General features: G+C 39.3%; 1 protein-coding gene across 1 annotated transcript in view; it reads left to right on the plus strand.

The window, feature by feature from the left end:
- Positions 1-687: 687 nt before the first annotated feature.
- Positions 688-14,688, plus strand: part of ENPEP (glutamyl aminopeptidase) — a 50,181-nt gene continuing 36,180 nt past the window's right edge. Inside the window, exons 1-3 of the mRNA XM_067468643.1 lie at positions 688-1,688; positions 11,695-11,836; positions 14,364-14,495. Coding sequence (XP_067324744.1) covers positions 1,066-1,688; positions 11,695-11,836; positions 14,364-14,495 — 897 coding nt within the window. The 5' untranslated portion in view covers positions 688-1,065. The remainder of the gene's footprint in view (positions 1,689-11,694; positions 11,837-14,363; positions 14,496-14,688) is intronic.

Consider the following 14,688-nt stretch of genomic DNA (forward strand, 5'->3'; position numbering starts at 1 on the left):
AAGGCAAAACCTTTTTGTGAATCTGCCACACATTTTATTTGACATTGAAACATGCTCACTGCTTTGATATGAGGCATTTGTACTACCCAGCTCTCTCTGCATCCCACTCATCTGTTTGCAGAAAAAGCACAAACCATAAATAGCAAAAATTGAGAACATACAACTGCAGCTGCCTCGCCAGCTCCATATGCAAATCAAACTCTTGAAGATCATGTTTGGCTCTCTGCATACATCAAGAGCCAATGTTTACAGCCTGATGAACACAGAGAGAGCTTTCTCTTCTGGCGAAGTAATTTCATATAGCCACACACAGTATAACAGCATAAAGAAAAATAAAATTAAAACTCCATTGCTCTTGGGAGGAGGTCAAAACCCAAATAAAGGGGGTTTTTTTAAGGCAGAAGGGAAAGACGAGGGGGAAATCCAAGAACACAGAGGGGATTTTACACAAAAGTATAAAGGTAGAAGTTCAAGGAAATCCTCACTCATAAAGAAATCCAGGAGGAAAAAGCCAAAGGTTGTGGTTTCTGAGCAGTTCTACCGTTCTGTCTGTGATTCACTTCTGTCTATGATCTGTCTAGAAAACTGCTGACACCAGACCATTGCATTTGATCATCCCTGACTGTTGATTAACACAGAGCTGGTTTATATTTAATTCTGTCCAGAGCAGGAGGAGTTTGGGGGTGGGGTTGCACGGCTTATAAGGCCACTAGCAGCAGCTACAATGTTCTTCTGTGTTAATTTCCCGTGTCTCTGCTTCTTAGCTGAATTCTTCTTTACCAGTTACTTCCCTTTGGATAAACCAAATGCTGTTTTTCATTATCTGAATGAGTAGAAGCTCTGGAGTGGAGAAAAGGCAGAGCAAAGAAGAGAGAAAACTGCTGAATATAAACGGAGGCTGCTGAGTCAGTACAAAAGAAAAAGAGGAAAACTGTTGAGCATAAACAGAGGTTGCTGAGTCAATACAAGAGAGAGAGGGGGAGAGAAAAGAAAGCTAAAGCGCTGTTGTTTCGTAAATCTTTTTTTGCACTATTTTATATTTGGCGCCGATAGAGACGAGTGAAAATGCAAGGAATGGATTTTGAAGACAAGGCATCCAAAACTTATTGCATGAAAAAGAAGCACGTGATCATCATCTGTGGTGTGGTTGTTGCTGTAGGCCTAATCTTGGGCCTGGGTCTGGGCCTGGGATTAAAACCACCAGAGTGCAGTGTTTCAGAAGACAATGGGCAAACAACAACAAAAGCACCCACAGTCCCTACGCCAGGGGATACGGACCCTTGTCCTGCACAAAATGATGATAACAGTGGAAACTGGACAAATTTCAAACTGTCTCCCTATGTTTCTCCCAACCATTATGATTTGGAGCTGAAACCTGACATGGGAGCAGATCAGTATGATGGAACTGTCAAAATCTCCATCACGCTGAAGAGCTACCCCACCAAACACATTTGGCTTCATATCAGAGAGACAAAGATCACAGAAATGCCCCTGCTCCAGACATCTTCAGGTCAATCCATTCCTCTAAAGCGTTGTTTTGAATACAATCCACAGGAATATGTGGTGATAGAAGCAGAAGAAGACCTATCTCCTAACCTTTATTTCCTGACTATGAAGTTCCGAGGACATCTGAATGGCTCCCTGGTTGGATTCTATAGAACAACTTATGTGGAGAATGGAATAACCAAGTAAATCTCTCTGCTTTCCCCAAAATATGCATATTACAACATTTCTCTTTCTTTTTCTTTCCTTCTGATGCTTTCTTTTTTTCTTACTTGGATAATGAACTGAAATGCAGAAGTCTCGTATTTTAATCTCCTTTTGAAGTATCTTTGTTCCAGGATAGCCATCTTGGGGGTTACTGACAGAGTGACCTGGGAAAAATTAATGTTCTCCCAGTGGTTTTTGAGTACTTCTGATGTCATATTTGTACCTATGAATTTTTAAAAATTTGTCCTAGAAACTGCCTTGCTTGCCCTGTGTGGCACGCACAAAAGTGTACTTGGCTGTTAATGTAGAGCACCACACTGGGAGATTAGTAACAAAATGAACCCCTATTGTTGTGGAAAACATTTTTTTTACATTCTCTAGTAATATTTCCAGAGTAGAAATGTTGGCAATGTTGGTATCTAAATTTGCCGTTTGGTCAGTTATGTGTGTTTATTTCTTGCCTTTCATTGTGGCCTGCTGTGGCTAGTGAGTAGCTGTTTGCAACTGAGTGGGGTGCTGTCATTAAGCGAGTGCAGAATTACCATCTACAGCCTATAAGGTGTCGTTTTCCAGGTTGATTTGGAGCTCATTTATTTGATTATTTTAGTTGAAAGTTACAGATGACAGCATGTTTTTCTTCTCTTTTAAATCTGTAGTAGAAGGTTCTATTAGAACAATTCAGTCATGTTAATAAGTTTTCTTTACTGCTGATGGATACTGTAATTTGGGAAATGCAGAATTGTGAATCTTTTTTCAGTGAGTCTGAACTTATATGACTTGTATATAAGAATGGAAAAACTGCAACACCCAGCATTCCTCAACAAATTCTTGGCTGTTTAAGTTTAATAAGAACTGGATTGCACAAACATTTAGAGAAGTACACTTGTCCCATCCTCATTGTAGGCAATGGACTATATTTTATGTTCTGATCTGGCACTGGAAACATGTTAAGCATGTGCAACCAGTCAGTATGTTAGGGAAGAAAGTGGTACTTAAATGTTGTCACAAAGCTGTCCAGTAATATCCAGAAAGTGAAACTTTTGTGTCTGCTGAAGAGGAGTGTTGTACCTTTAATGTTTGTGCAGAAAAGGGAATTTTGCAAGTGACAAGCAATGCTTGGTGGGATCATTTTTTTTACACATCCTTTAAAGATATAGCAACGGTCTCCAGTTTTCAGTATGACAGCCCTAACTCAGATCTGCTTAAGTTGCAGTGTGCATATTCTCGCAAGTCATTGACTGTTAAACAGGACCATTAATAATGCTAATTTCATCCTAGTGATGATTCTCCTTCAGTTTCAAGATGTGATTCACACATTTTTCCTAAGTAAGAAGGCTGTGGACCAGAAAGGAGAAATAATTTAACACAAAGTAAAAGCATAAAAGGAAGGAACCACAGTTAGAATGAGAGTCAGTTAATCATAAATAGAACAAGGTAGTGAACAATAAAAACGGTTGCTTTAATAATACAAAAGGGCTTGTTATATTTAAGTTATGACTGATTCTTAACAAACTCTTCTTAAAATAAGCACTGCCATAAGAATGCCTTCTGTAATATTTTGATACTATGCATTTCAGAAATATTAATGCAGTCTCCCGGAGCCAAAGACTCCAGAATTTCCTGTGGGTTCCTCCATGTCTGTTTTACTTTGATATCTTCCAATCTAGACTCTGAGTGTCCCAGCAGCATATGAATATGGTCAGGGCATAGCCATCAGAAGAGGAGGCATCCTTACTTTATTGGGACTCTGTTAAGGAAGTTGTAGACTAGTTATAGATACAGTTGGGGGGGTAGCTGGATGCTGGAAAACAAAACTACTTGCCTTTGCTTTTAAAACCATCTGAGGGGTATTCTCAAGATCATTTGACATAAACTGATTACCATATAACACTTTCTAACTACTCAGTCCTACTATTGGAAAGGTTAAATAATTTGGCAACATTGCGTTTTTCTCTTACTACGTGTTAATAGCTATCACAGGGCATATAGTGTTAGAAACATAGAAAGCTACCCTATACGTCAAGAGTGGGAATGCTCTAGATTCTGGTAGGGTGCATGGCATCACTGGATTTAATCTGGAACTTTGGAGAGCACTGCAGCACTTAAGTTACCATTTTGGGCAAAAGGGAGGGTGAATCATAGAATTATAGAGTCAGAGTTGTAATGGTCATTAGACGCCACTAGGTCCAACTCCCTGCTCAATCTCTAGCTAGAGCATCTCCAGCAGTGCATCACTCCCAGTTGCTTTTAAGGGTCTAATGGAGGATCTCATTAGATGGCATTTCAGGACAGCATTTGTAACACCCTGCCCTCTGATTATTTCACTTAATTTTAAGGAGTTCTGGATCTGGAGTCTAAGAGAATGAGATACAATCCCCTAAAAGTGGCATGTATACAATCAAAGTTCAAATTGCAAAGCCCTTTGAAATGTTTTTGTTACAGAAATAGAGCATCTATTTTTAACAGAGGGTTGGGGCTTGTGCAAGTTTTGAAACTCCCTTTAGCCTCTTGTGTGTGGGTGGTGCCATTTTTGGCAGCCATTTTGGCTGCATAAGCAGCAGCATTCATGCCCAAACACTGGAAACAGAGAATAATGATACACTGTTTTTGAAAGATCTAAATGTGTTGCTGAAAAGAAATATCATATTTAGGAGATCAGCGCTAAGAATGTCAATTAAAGTAAGACTATTCTGCTGTTATGCAGAATTAGGCAATATGCGAAGGGGTGATAGTGCAGTACCCCTGGGCTGTTCCTCTTTAGCTCTCCATGGGTTTCATCCTGTTAGAGAGCAGAGGGATGCATAGCATCTTCTGAGACCTAAACCAGCCTGCTGCCTGCTTTCACCAAATGTAAAAGTCCAACTTACAGCAACCGCTCTGACTTTCCTTGATCTGTCAAGAACAACATCGTTGTCGTCGTCATCGTCAATGATCCCTTGTGCTAGAATATGATTGCCTTCCAAATGTAGGGTCTTGGCAGTGGGGCCATAGGTGACTGTTGAGACCTATTCTTGATCTGCATGTTATTTCACAGTGAGGGCATCGGTTTCCAGATGGAAGGTAGTCCCGGTCAGGGTTGGCTTGACATGCCTTCCTCTTGACACATATCTCTCTTTCACCCTCCATTCGTGCCTCATTGAATTCCACAGCACTGTTGGTAACAGCTGATCTCCAGTTAGAATGCTCAAGGGTCTGCTTAGCCAAGTTCCAGAAGCATTCTCTTCTGATGTTTCACCTGCATCTATGACAGGCATCCTCAGAGGTTGTGAGGTCTGTTGGAAACTAGGAAAATGGGGTAATATATCTGTGGAATGTCCAGGGTGGAAGAAAGAACTCTTGTCTGTTGGAGGTAGATGTAAATGTTTCAGTTAGCCACCTTGATTAGCAATTAATGGCCTTGCAGTTTTCAAGGTGTGACTTCTTACTGCCTGGGGGCATCCTTTGTTGAGAGGTGATTAGCTGTTCCTGATTATTTCTTGTCTGGAGCTCCCCTGTCTTTACTGTTTTAATACTGGTAGCCAGATTTTGTTTAGTTTCATGGTTTCTTCTTTTCTGTTGAAATTGTCCACATGCTTGTGGATTTCAATAGTTTCTCTGTGTAGTTTGACATAGTGTTTGTTAGAGTGGTCCAGCATTTCTGTGTTCTCCAATAATATGCTGTATCCAGGTTGGTTCATCAGGTGCTCTGCTATGGCTGATTTCTCTGGTTGAAGTAGACTGCAGTGCCTTTCATGTTCCTTGATTCATGTTTGGGCACTGTGTTTGGTGGTCCCTATGTAGACTTGTCCACAGCTGCATGGTATATTTCTTTATTATTTATGTAGTTGTGATATTTGTATACCACCCTTCTCAACCCTGAAGGGCACTCAGGGCAGTTCACAGTGTTGGCAACAATTCAATGCCTTTGATAAAAAACAGTATAAAACATCAAAATTGACCCTCCCCCAATAAAACCTTAAACATTATTAAACACAGCACATAAAATCACATATCACACAAAGAAATAGCCATTGTAGGTAAACAGTCCTGGGTCATTGCACTTTCAACTTTCACTTTAAATATTCTTATGATGGGAACACTGGCATGGAAGCTGAAGCTGGTGAAAAGTGTTTTCTGGCACATACATCTTTCCCAGCATGGTCAATTGTACAAAAGTAAAAGGAGGAGGTCATAATTGAATCTGAGGCACCAATGCCAGCCCAAAGTATTTTGCTCCAATTAGTCATAACATGTGGTAAATAGCTTGGAAAAACATTTATTTTACAAACAGAAATAATCCTTTAATGATATCCTTTGGTTAAAAAACAACAACCCTGAACTCCATCAGTCTCTCACTAGGCAATGACATCATGTGACAAGTCCAAGGCAAAAGTTCTGCTGTCCTACTCTAATTATGACTTGCCTGCCTTTTGTAATTAACTCATCAGATTTCCGAGATTGCCCTGTCAGATATTACAATGTGTGCACAATTACTAATTTTTATAAATCAAGAACATAACCACATATAATGACTAACTGAAACACCGCTTCTATCAGACCTCTGACTGGGATCTATTTCCAGATAAGAGACTTAATTAATACAAATTAATTCCACAGAGAGAACTGTTTTGTAGATGGAAAAACAGCCATAGGAATCTATTCTACAGATGACTTTCATTAATTTAGCCTCCTTTATTTCAGCACAGCACAGTTTCAATCCAAAATTAATTTGTCTATTGGACTGATTATTTAACTGACTTTGGCCAAATGCAAAGTGGGGAAGAGAGAGGGTGGGGAGGGGGGGGAGAAGCTTCACAGCTTCAGTCTTTTTTTTATTTTGGAAACAATAGCTGGATGCAGTTACAGATCTATGCTGATAATATTCAGAGTGTATTTACACAAGCTTGCTTCTGACTTCCATTTACAAGGCCCCATGCTTAGGCTAGCAATAGGGAATATGTGCCCCCCGATATTGTTAGAATGCAACCGCAGCTCTCATCATACCTCACTATTGACCATGCTGTCCAGGATTAATGGGAGTTATAGTCCAATAGCATCTGAAATTCTTAGAGTTATAATAAAGTCTCCAGGCTTTGTGTAAAGTCCAGCTCCTATTATGCTATAAAATGGGTTCAGGATGTGCCTTGACAGAGTTTTATTGTAGCATGACTTAATTTACCAGTACATATTTTGACAATGATTTACCACATTTTGTTTTTACTGCCATTACATGGTATATATAGATGAAAGAAGCAAGCAATCAAGTTTTGATGCATGCATGCCGGTGGGTGAGGCTTTCAACTCTTATGAGCACGGAGAACTTTATACTGTCATTATTCTTGATTATAATCTAATGCAGTGGTTCTCAACCTGTGGGCCTTCTTCTCTAGGAGGTGATAATTCTTCATTGTCTATCAAGTCTTGCTGAGAAATGGGCATCTCAGCTGCTTAGGTCAGTGGTTCTCAACCTGTGAGTCCCCAGACCCAGAAATCTGAGTCAGTTTACCATCTGTTAGGATTTTGGGGAGTTGAAGGCCAATATATCTGGGGACCCACAGGTTGAGAACCTCTGATCTAGTGGGAAATGCTCCTGCTTTCCTTCAAAGGAATGGGGGCTTTTTAAGTAGGCTTGTGTTTGGTCCCATTCATTTCTATGGGGCTGATAAAAGTCAATGGTTGCCATATCAGTTGAGCAGTGAGTCCATTTAGGGCAGTGGTTCTCAACCTGTGGGTCCCCAGATATTTTGGCCTTCAACTCCCTAAAATCCTAACAGATGGTAACACTGGCTGGGATTTCTGAGAGTTGTAGGCCAAAACACCTGGGGACCCCACAGGTTGAGAACCACCGATTTAGGGTTTTTGCCTCCATTGGAATGGAGCTATCCCATGTGCTGAATGTTAAGACCTTGGTAGTTCCTTTAACACATAGACTACAACATGAGATAGTCACTTTCCATAGATATGGAAGCAACCAGTTGACATTGTATGGGGCTTGTATCCTTTTACCTTATATCATGTTGTAATTCCACGCAGATGAGAAATGAGCAGCAAATAACTGAGAGGTCATTTTGCAAAATGCATTTTATGAATCTCTTGCTGCTGCTTCTGTGCTCAAAGATTTAATGTATATATGGTGTAGAATAACAACCTTATTTTAAATATAAATACAAAGATGGCATTTGCTATCCAAGATTTAAATAAGTTACCTTAAATTAAAACAATTGCAAGTAAGCATAACATATCTGATGTAGATTTTATGTTGTTGCTTGAATAGCTAATGAATGTAAGCCACCACTCGAAAAATAAGTTTCCTTTCCATCTTCTGTATTACCTTCCTTATCTAAAAGCATATTTTCCACAATTAATATTCGGATATTTGATCCCACTCACTCAAACTTGGGTTTTTGCTTTAAGTTTTGCTTGTAGTGAATTTGTATGAGACGAATTACAAATATTTGTTTGGGTGACTAGGAAGGAATGAGCCCCCTGTGGCATAGCGGGTTAAACCACTGAGCTGCTGAACTTGCTGAAGGAAAGGTTGGCAGTTCAAATCTGGGGAATGGAGTGAGCTCCCGCTGTTTGCCCCAGCTTCTGCCAACCTAGCAGTATGAAAACATGTGAGCAGATCAATATGACGGGAAGGTAACAGCGCTTCATGCAGTCATGCTGGCCACATGACCTTGGAGGTGTCTATGAACAACACCGGCTCTTTGGCTTAGAAATGGAGATGCACACCAACCTCCAGAGTCAGAAACGACTATACTTAATGTCAGGGGAAAACCTTTACCTTTTACTAGGAAGAAATGTTTATTACCCTTAGTAAAAAGAGACCAAGGAACCAGGAGAACTAGGTGCTGGTTTTGCCATCAGGACCTTTTGTGATATGACTCCTCAAAAATGAAAATAAACTTCTTCATATTTTATTTGTAGGGTTTTTTGGCAGGGTGGGGTAAGGGGAACCAGGACAGCTATTCCATATACACATTAACGCAAAACCATGTGCCTTCCGGTTTCTAAGAGCAAAAAAGTGTGAATTGCTGAGGATCTAAAGTGAGAGAGGCATATCATAAATTTCCACATAGATTGAATGATAACATATCTATTGCCATCTTTTAAGTTGCTTTGAAATAGCTGGTCTTTCCAATTGGAACTGTCCAGGGTCCCGAAGAACGTGTCACTTAACTATTTCTGGTGCCTGACATAGTGACCTTTGAATTTAGGCAAAGTAATTCCCAGTACAGCCCATGCACTGGTTCTCCATTCTAGTGGTCGAACTTGTTTCCTTCTCTGCCATGCAGCATTTTGTTGCCAAAGGTACAGCCCAGTTTCATGGCCACAGTTCCTGTTCATCCCATCCATTGAATTTGTGCCCTAGTTATAAATATTCAAACTCACTAGTTTAAACCACTACCACCCTAATATGGGTCTGCAAGTTCCTTGTGATCAGTGAAGCATTTAAAATACTGCAGGGAAAACATGTCAAAAATCACCGAAGAATTGGAGTGTTGAGATAACATTTCCAAAGTTCTGAAAGTTCAAAGCTATAGCCATGCCTATAATTACTTTTTTTATTTTTTTTATTTTTTGGATGAAGAAAATGAAAACTACCTTTATATAGCTCAAGGTGTTTGAATGGTGCTGGAAAACTTCCAGTTTCAAAATTAATTGAGGAGAGAGCTTAGCTGTGTTCTCCCATCAATGTGTTCTCCCATCAATCATGCCACATCAGTGAGCAGCACTATGTTGATAAGAACTGTGTAATTCCATTTAGAGAGCCAATGTTTTCTGCAAACCTTGGCAACAATTTTAATGACGTTGTTTTTCTCAGTCATTTATATTCTGGGCAGGTAAGATGTTCAGGTATCACTCGTTAAGGTAAACATCCTCACATCAATTTATACCAAACGTACCTCATACCAGTTTCTTTTGCTATAGCCTATCAATATGCCAAATGATGCAAGATTCCTATTACACTTTGCCCCTGGCACAATGAAAGACAGGGTTATCTGAGAGTGATCAATGTTCCCATTATGGATGTGCTGTTCCTAGGAAGTTTTTGACAAGTTGCTTCAAGCCATCCATCACCCACAAAACATATATAAGGTAGTGGGGCGGGGGATATTAGTTTCTTTTCAAAAGTTACCATATTTCTGCTAACGATTAAAAACGGTGTGCAGTGGAACAATGCTATTGAATCATGAGAGTTGTGGTTTGGTGAGATACCAGCATTATTTGGGAGAACAACCTAAAGATCTTGTAAAACAGCAAAGATTCCATAGTATTGAGCCACAACAGTTGAAGTGGTGTCAAACTGCATTAATTCTGTAGTGTAGATGTACTCAGAGATAGCACTGGGATTGTGGTGCAGCTGGCTGAGTGTCAGCTGCATTGAGATCACTTCTGATTAAAAGGTCATGAGTTCGAAGCCAGCCCAGGTCGGAGTGAGCGTCCAACCAATTGTGTAACTTGTTGTTGACCTTTGCAACCTGAAAGACAGTTGCATCTGTCAAGTAGGAAATTTAGGTACCACCTATGTGTGGGGAGGCTAATTTAACAAAATTTACGAGGCCATAAAAAGACTCCAGCAATGCACTCCAGCAAAAAGCATGCGGGGAATGCGGAAGTACTTCATCAGTGTCACAGATTGATGATAAAAGCGACAGCTACCCTGGCAGCCAGAAAAAGTTAAATAGCCTCTGACTGTCTTGTCTATGTTGTGTGTCTTGGCATTGAATGTTTGCCATATATGTGTACATTGTAATCCACACTGAGTCCCTTGCGGGGTGAGAAGAGCGGAATATAAATACTGTAAATAATAAATAATAAATAAATAGATGGACCCAATGTGGGAATAGCATTTAATGTTGTTTTAATTAATTTGTTGAATGTTTTTATGATTGTGATGGCATTGAATGGTGCTTGCTGTGAGGCAGCCCTAATTTACCCCTCGGGGGTGAGAAGGGCGGGGTACATGTGTATGACATAAATAAATAACATAACATACTCTATGATTTGATCACAATTCAGAGTATACTGTTACATAGTAAATATGGGGAAAGAAGGAAAATGTTCCAAACCAAAGCAAATTGCATAATTGTTTCAGGCACAGATACTTTTTTTTTGCACAAGTATAAATGCTCATTCTTAGCATACTAATTTGGTAGATTGAACTGGAACACCCAGTTACAACACACATCTAGATCACTTCAACAAGTTTTGAATTGCCTCACACAATTCACAATGAACCAAGCCAAATGCAGACAGTTAACTCACACCAACCTTTTTTCCTGGGTTTCTTTTTTATTATTCATTCAGTCACTTCTGAATGAAGTGATTGAATGAATAATAAAAAAAGAAACCCAGGAAAAAAGGTTGGTGTGAGTTAACTGTCTGTCATGAACCAGCTCATAGAAGAGCTCCCTGTCAGACATCACCACCCTCAGCTCTTTCAGAGTCAAGCCAGTCACTTCAAGGATAGCATCCATCCATCTTGCCCCTGGTCTTGCCCCTCTTCCTTTTTCTTTCCATTTCCCCCAGCATCATCATCTTCTCCAAGCTTTCCTGGCTTCTCATTATGTGGCCAAAGTACTACATCTTTGCCTCTAATATCCTTCCCTCCAGTGAGCAGCTGGGCATTATTTCTTGGAGTGTGGACTGGTTTGATCTTCTCACAGTCCAAGACACTAAAGGATGAAGAAAATCAGAAGGGGATTGGAAAGTGCATGGTTTTTGTTTACATTTAGTGGCAGCATTAAATGCAAACAAAATTATATCTTATTTTGGTTTTGAAAATAAATTATGTTTAAAGGCTTAAACATATATATTTTGGAGAACAATATCTTTCAGTTATTCAAATGTGAGTCATAGGAATAAGAATCTTCCTTCCATTTACTTACTTATTTATTTCTAATGAAATACTTTGTTAGCTGTGTTTTAATGGTTATTGGTTTTATTGACAACTCATAACCAATGGTTTGATATAATCATCTTCATTTGTTTCAAAAGGAGCATAGCTGCCACTGATCATGAACCAACTGATGCTCGAAAATCATTTCCCTGCTTTGATGAACCTAACAAAAAGGCAACTTATACTATCTCTATCATCCATGAGAAATCATATCAAGCTCTGTCAAACATGCCACAGGAGGTAAACATTTAACCATTTAATATCTTTGTCTTTGTGTGAATTATATACAGTATGCAACCTAGTAACAGCTACAAAGTAATCACATGTGCTGTAGCAATCATTTAATGTGGAAATGGAGAGCCACCAGTAAGAGGCTGAAATATGTTTACCATCCAGCCTGATAAATCTTTCAAATGATGCTATCCTTTCTTGAAGTCCGTTAGAAACACTTGAGAAAGAAAGTCTTCTCTGGAGATACCACCTTATGGTGCCTGAAGTACATTGAAAAGTGGATCCTGAAGGACAGAGCCACCAGGGAAGATAAGAGATGGGCAAAGCTAGTCAATATGTGTTTCCACGCATGTTAGTATGTGCATGCATCCACATATTTGAATAGTATATCTAGGGTGTGGGGAATAGTATGACTTCGCTCATACTGTTCCTCTTCTAAAGCTGGATGTTTATCATCCAGCCTCACAAAGCTTTCAACTGACACCTTCCTCCCTTCCTGAAGTCCTTTCTTGAAGGCCCTTAGAGATGTTTGAGAAGGTAAGGCTTCTCTGGAGATACTGCCTTGTGATGTTTCAAGCACACTGAAAAGTGGATCCTGAAAGAAAGATCCACCAGGGGAGATAAGAGATGAGCAACGTTTGAGTAGTGTATCTGGGGTGTGGGAGAATAGTATGACATTTGTCATGCTGTTCTTCTAAAGCTAATGTGGCCTTTTTGTAAAAAAAACAAAACATTCTGAACTTATCTATTAATCTACAGTTCAGGAACTGCAGCTCTTGAAACTACATTCATCCATCCTGAGGTCTTAATGTCACTATCTGGGTTGGGAAGACCTAATCCCTGACCAATGAAATCAACTTTTTACTACCTCTTGTTCTGAAGTGCTGAAATACCTTTACAGTTAATGAAAGTATAAGCTTTGGCCTAAAATATGGCTATTTTATTGGTGCCACTTTCTTGCTCCCTATCACTGGAATGTGGCCCATGAAAATACCTCTGAAATGGAATCTGGCCCACAGGTTGAGATTCTCCAGTGCTTCTGCAGCAATAGGTAGACTGTGGCCTATCAGAGAGACTCCTATCAAAATAACTGGGTGAGGGACAGAAGTTTGAATCCTGTTTTTATTCCCTAGTAGAACAGGCCCATATAATCCATGGAACTTACCTAAATATTGATTTACCGAGTAATCACTGATTCAGTGAGTATGTTCTAGTTAGCACTAGCAATAGAATTCATGCCAGTGTGTTTGTCATTTTGGAACATATTCTCAGTAGATCCCACCCCCTGCCCATTTTTTCCTCAATGAAGTTCATAAGTTCACAACTGATTATTTTTAACTCTCATGGCTCAGCTTCCAAGTCTTTCATTGTAGTCAATAGCATACTTCTTTGGTAGTGATAGGAGGAAAAAGTTTTATGGCTTACAGCCAAATGAGCTTCCAGTGAAAAGCCAAGTTGAGTTCAATGCCAACACATAACGTTGAAGGAAGTGTTTAGAAATTTCCAAGCTAAGAGCACAATTAAAATACAAATTTTGTTAAGTAAACCTCTGGCTAAAGACACCCTCCAAAAGGTTTACATAAAAATAATTTCCCCATTCTAAAAACAGGGGGAAACAGGTGAATTCCAGACTGGAAACAATTGGGGCCAGATAACACCTCCCAACAAAGGATTCAGATGTTGATGTTTTACTATCTTTGTGGGAGGCTTCTCTCATGTCCCCACATGAGGAGCTGGAGCTGACAGAGGGAGCTCAACCTGCTCTCCCTGGATTCAAACCACTGATACATTGTGCCACTGGGGGCTCCCCAGGGTAACTGCTGTGAAGAAGGAAAAGGTTTAGACGAAGGGGTTTTTTAAAAACTGTCCTTATCATATGCATCTTATCAATCTACAGAGCTATGATGCAGTTGCACTTGGAATATGTGTTATGTTTTGGTCACCACACCACAGAAAGGATGATAAAGAACTGTAGTTTTGTAAGGTTTTTAGCCTTCTTTGTCAAAGAATTATTATTTATTTACAGCAATTATATACTGCTTTTCTCACCCCTAGTGGGACTCAAAGCGGTTTACGCATAGATAATGGCAAAAATTCAATGCCTTACAACTACAATATTAAAACCATACTTTAAACATAAATCATATTAAAAACAGAACATCACCAAATATCAAAACAGTTATTCAAACCATAAAACAATCTCATCAGTCGGGTTTGCCTTACCAAATTAAAAATCCAGTAATCACAGGCATTGAGCCATGGCAGTTAATTCTACAGTCCAAGGGAGAAATTGTAGGGATGCATAAAATCATTATGGAAAATTTCACCCCTTCTGTCATAATACAAGATTTTGGACTTATTGACAGAATCTGAATAATTGAAGCATATGGATGTATGAACATAAATAATTCTTCATATGATGTGTGTAATTCACTCCCATACTGGAATCTTAATAGAAAGTTCTTCTCAAAGCTATACTTTACTTGTAAACAATATATCACGTGTAATTATTTCTCTCTGTTTCTCCTCTCTCCAGAAAAATATTTCACTGGATGATAATTGGATGCGGACAACATTCCAAAAATCTGTCCCAATGAGCACTTACTTGGTGTGTTGGGCTGTGCACCAGTTTAGTTTTACAGAAAGATATTCCTCCCGAGGAATTCCTGTAAGTCCTATGTTCAATAATAAAATTTCTACAGTATTTTTCTCTTTTTTTGCAGAAGGAAAACAAAGCAATTGCTTTAATTAAAGATCTTCTTGTGGATGATTATACCCCTTTCGTTCTTTTGGAGAAGAATAGAAACGTGTAGAAAGATCTTCTTTTTCCTTGCTACTTTTCCTTTTTAAATCCTTAGGTC

This window comes from Anolis sagrei, chromosome 5 (genome assembly GCF_037176765.1).
Source record: "Anolis sagrei isolate rAnoSag1 chromosome 5, rAnoSag1.mat, whole genome shotgun sequence".
Lineage (NCBI taxonomy): Eukaryota > Metazoa > Chordata > Lepidosauria > Squamata > Dactyloidae > Anolis > Anolis sagrei.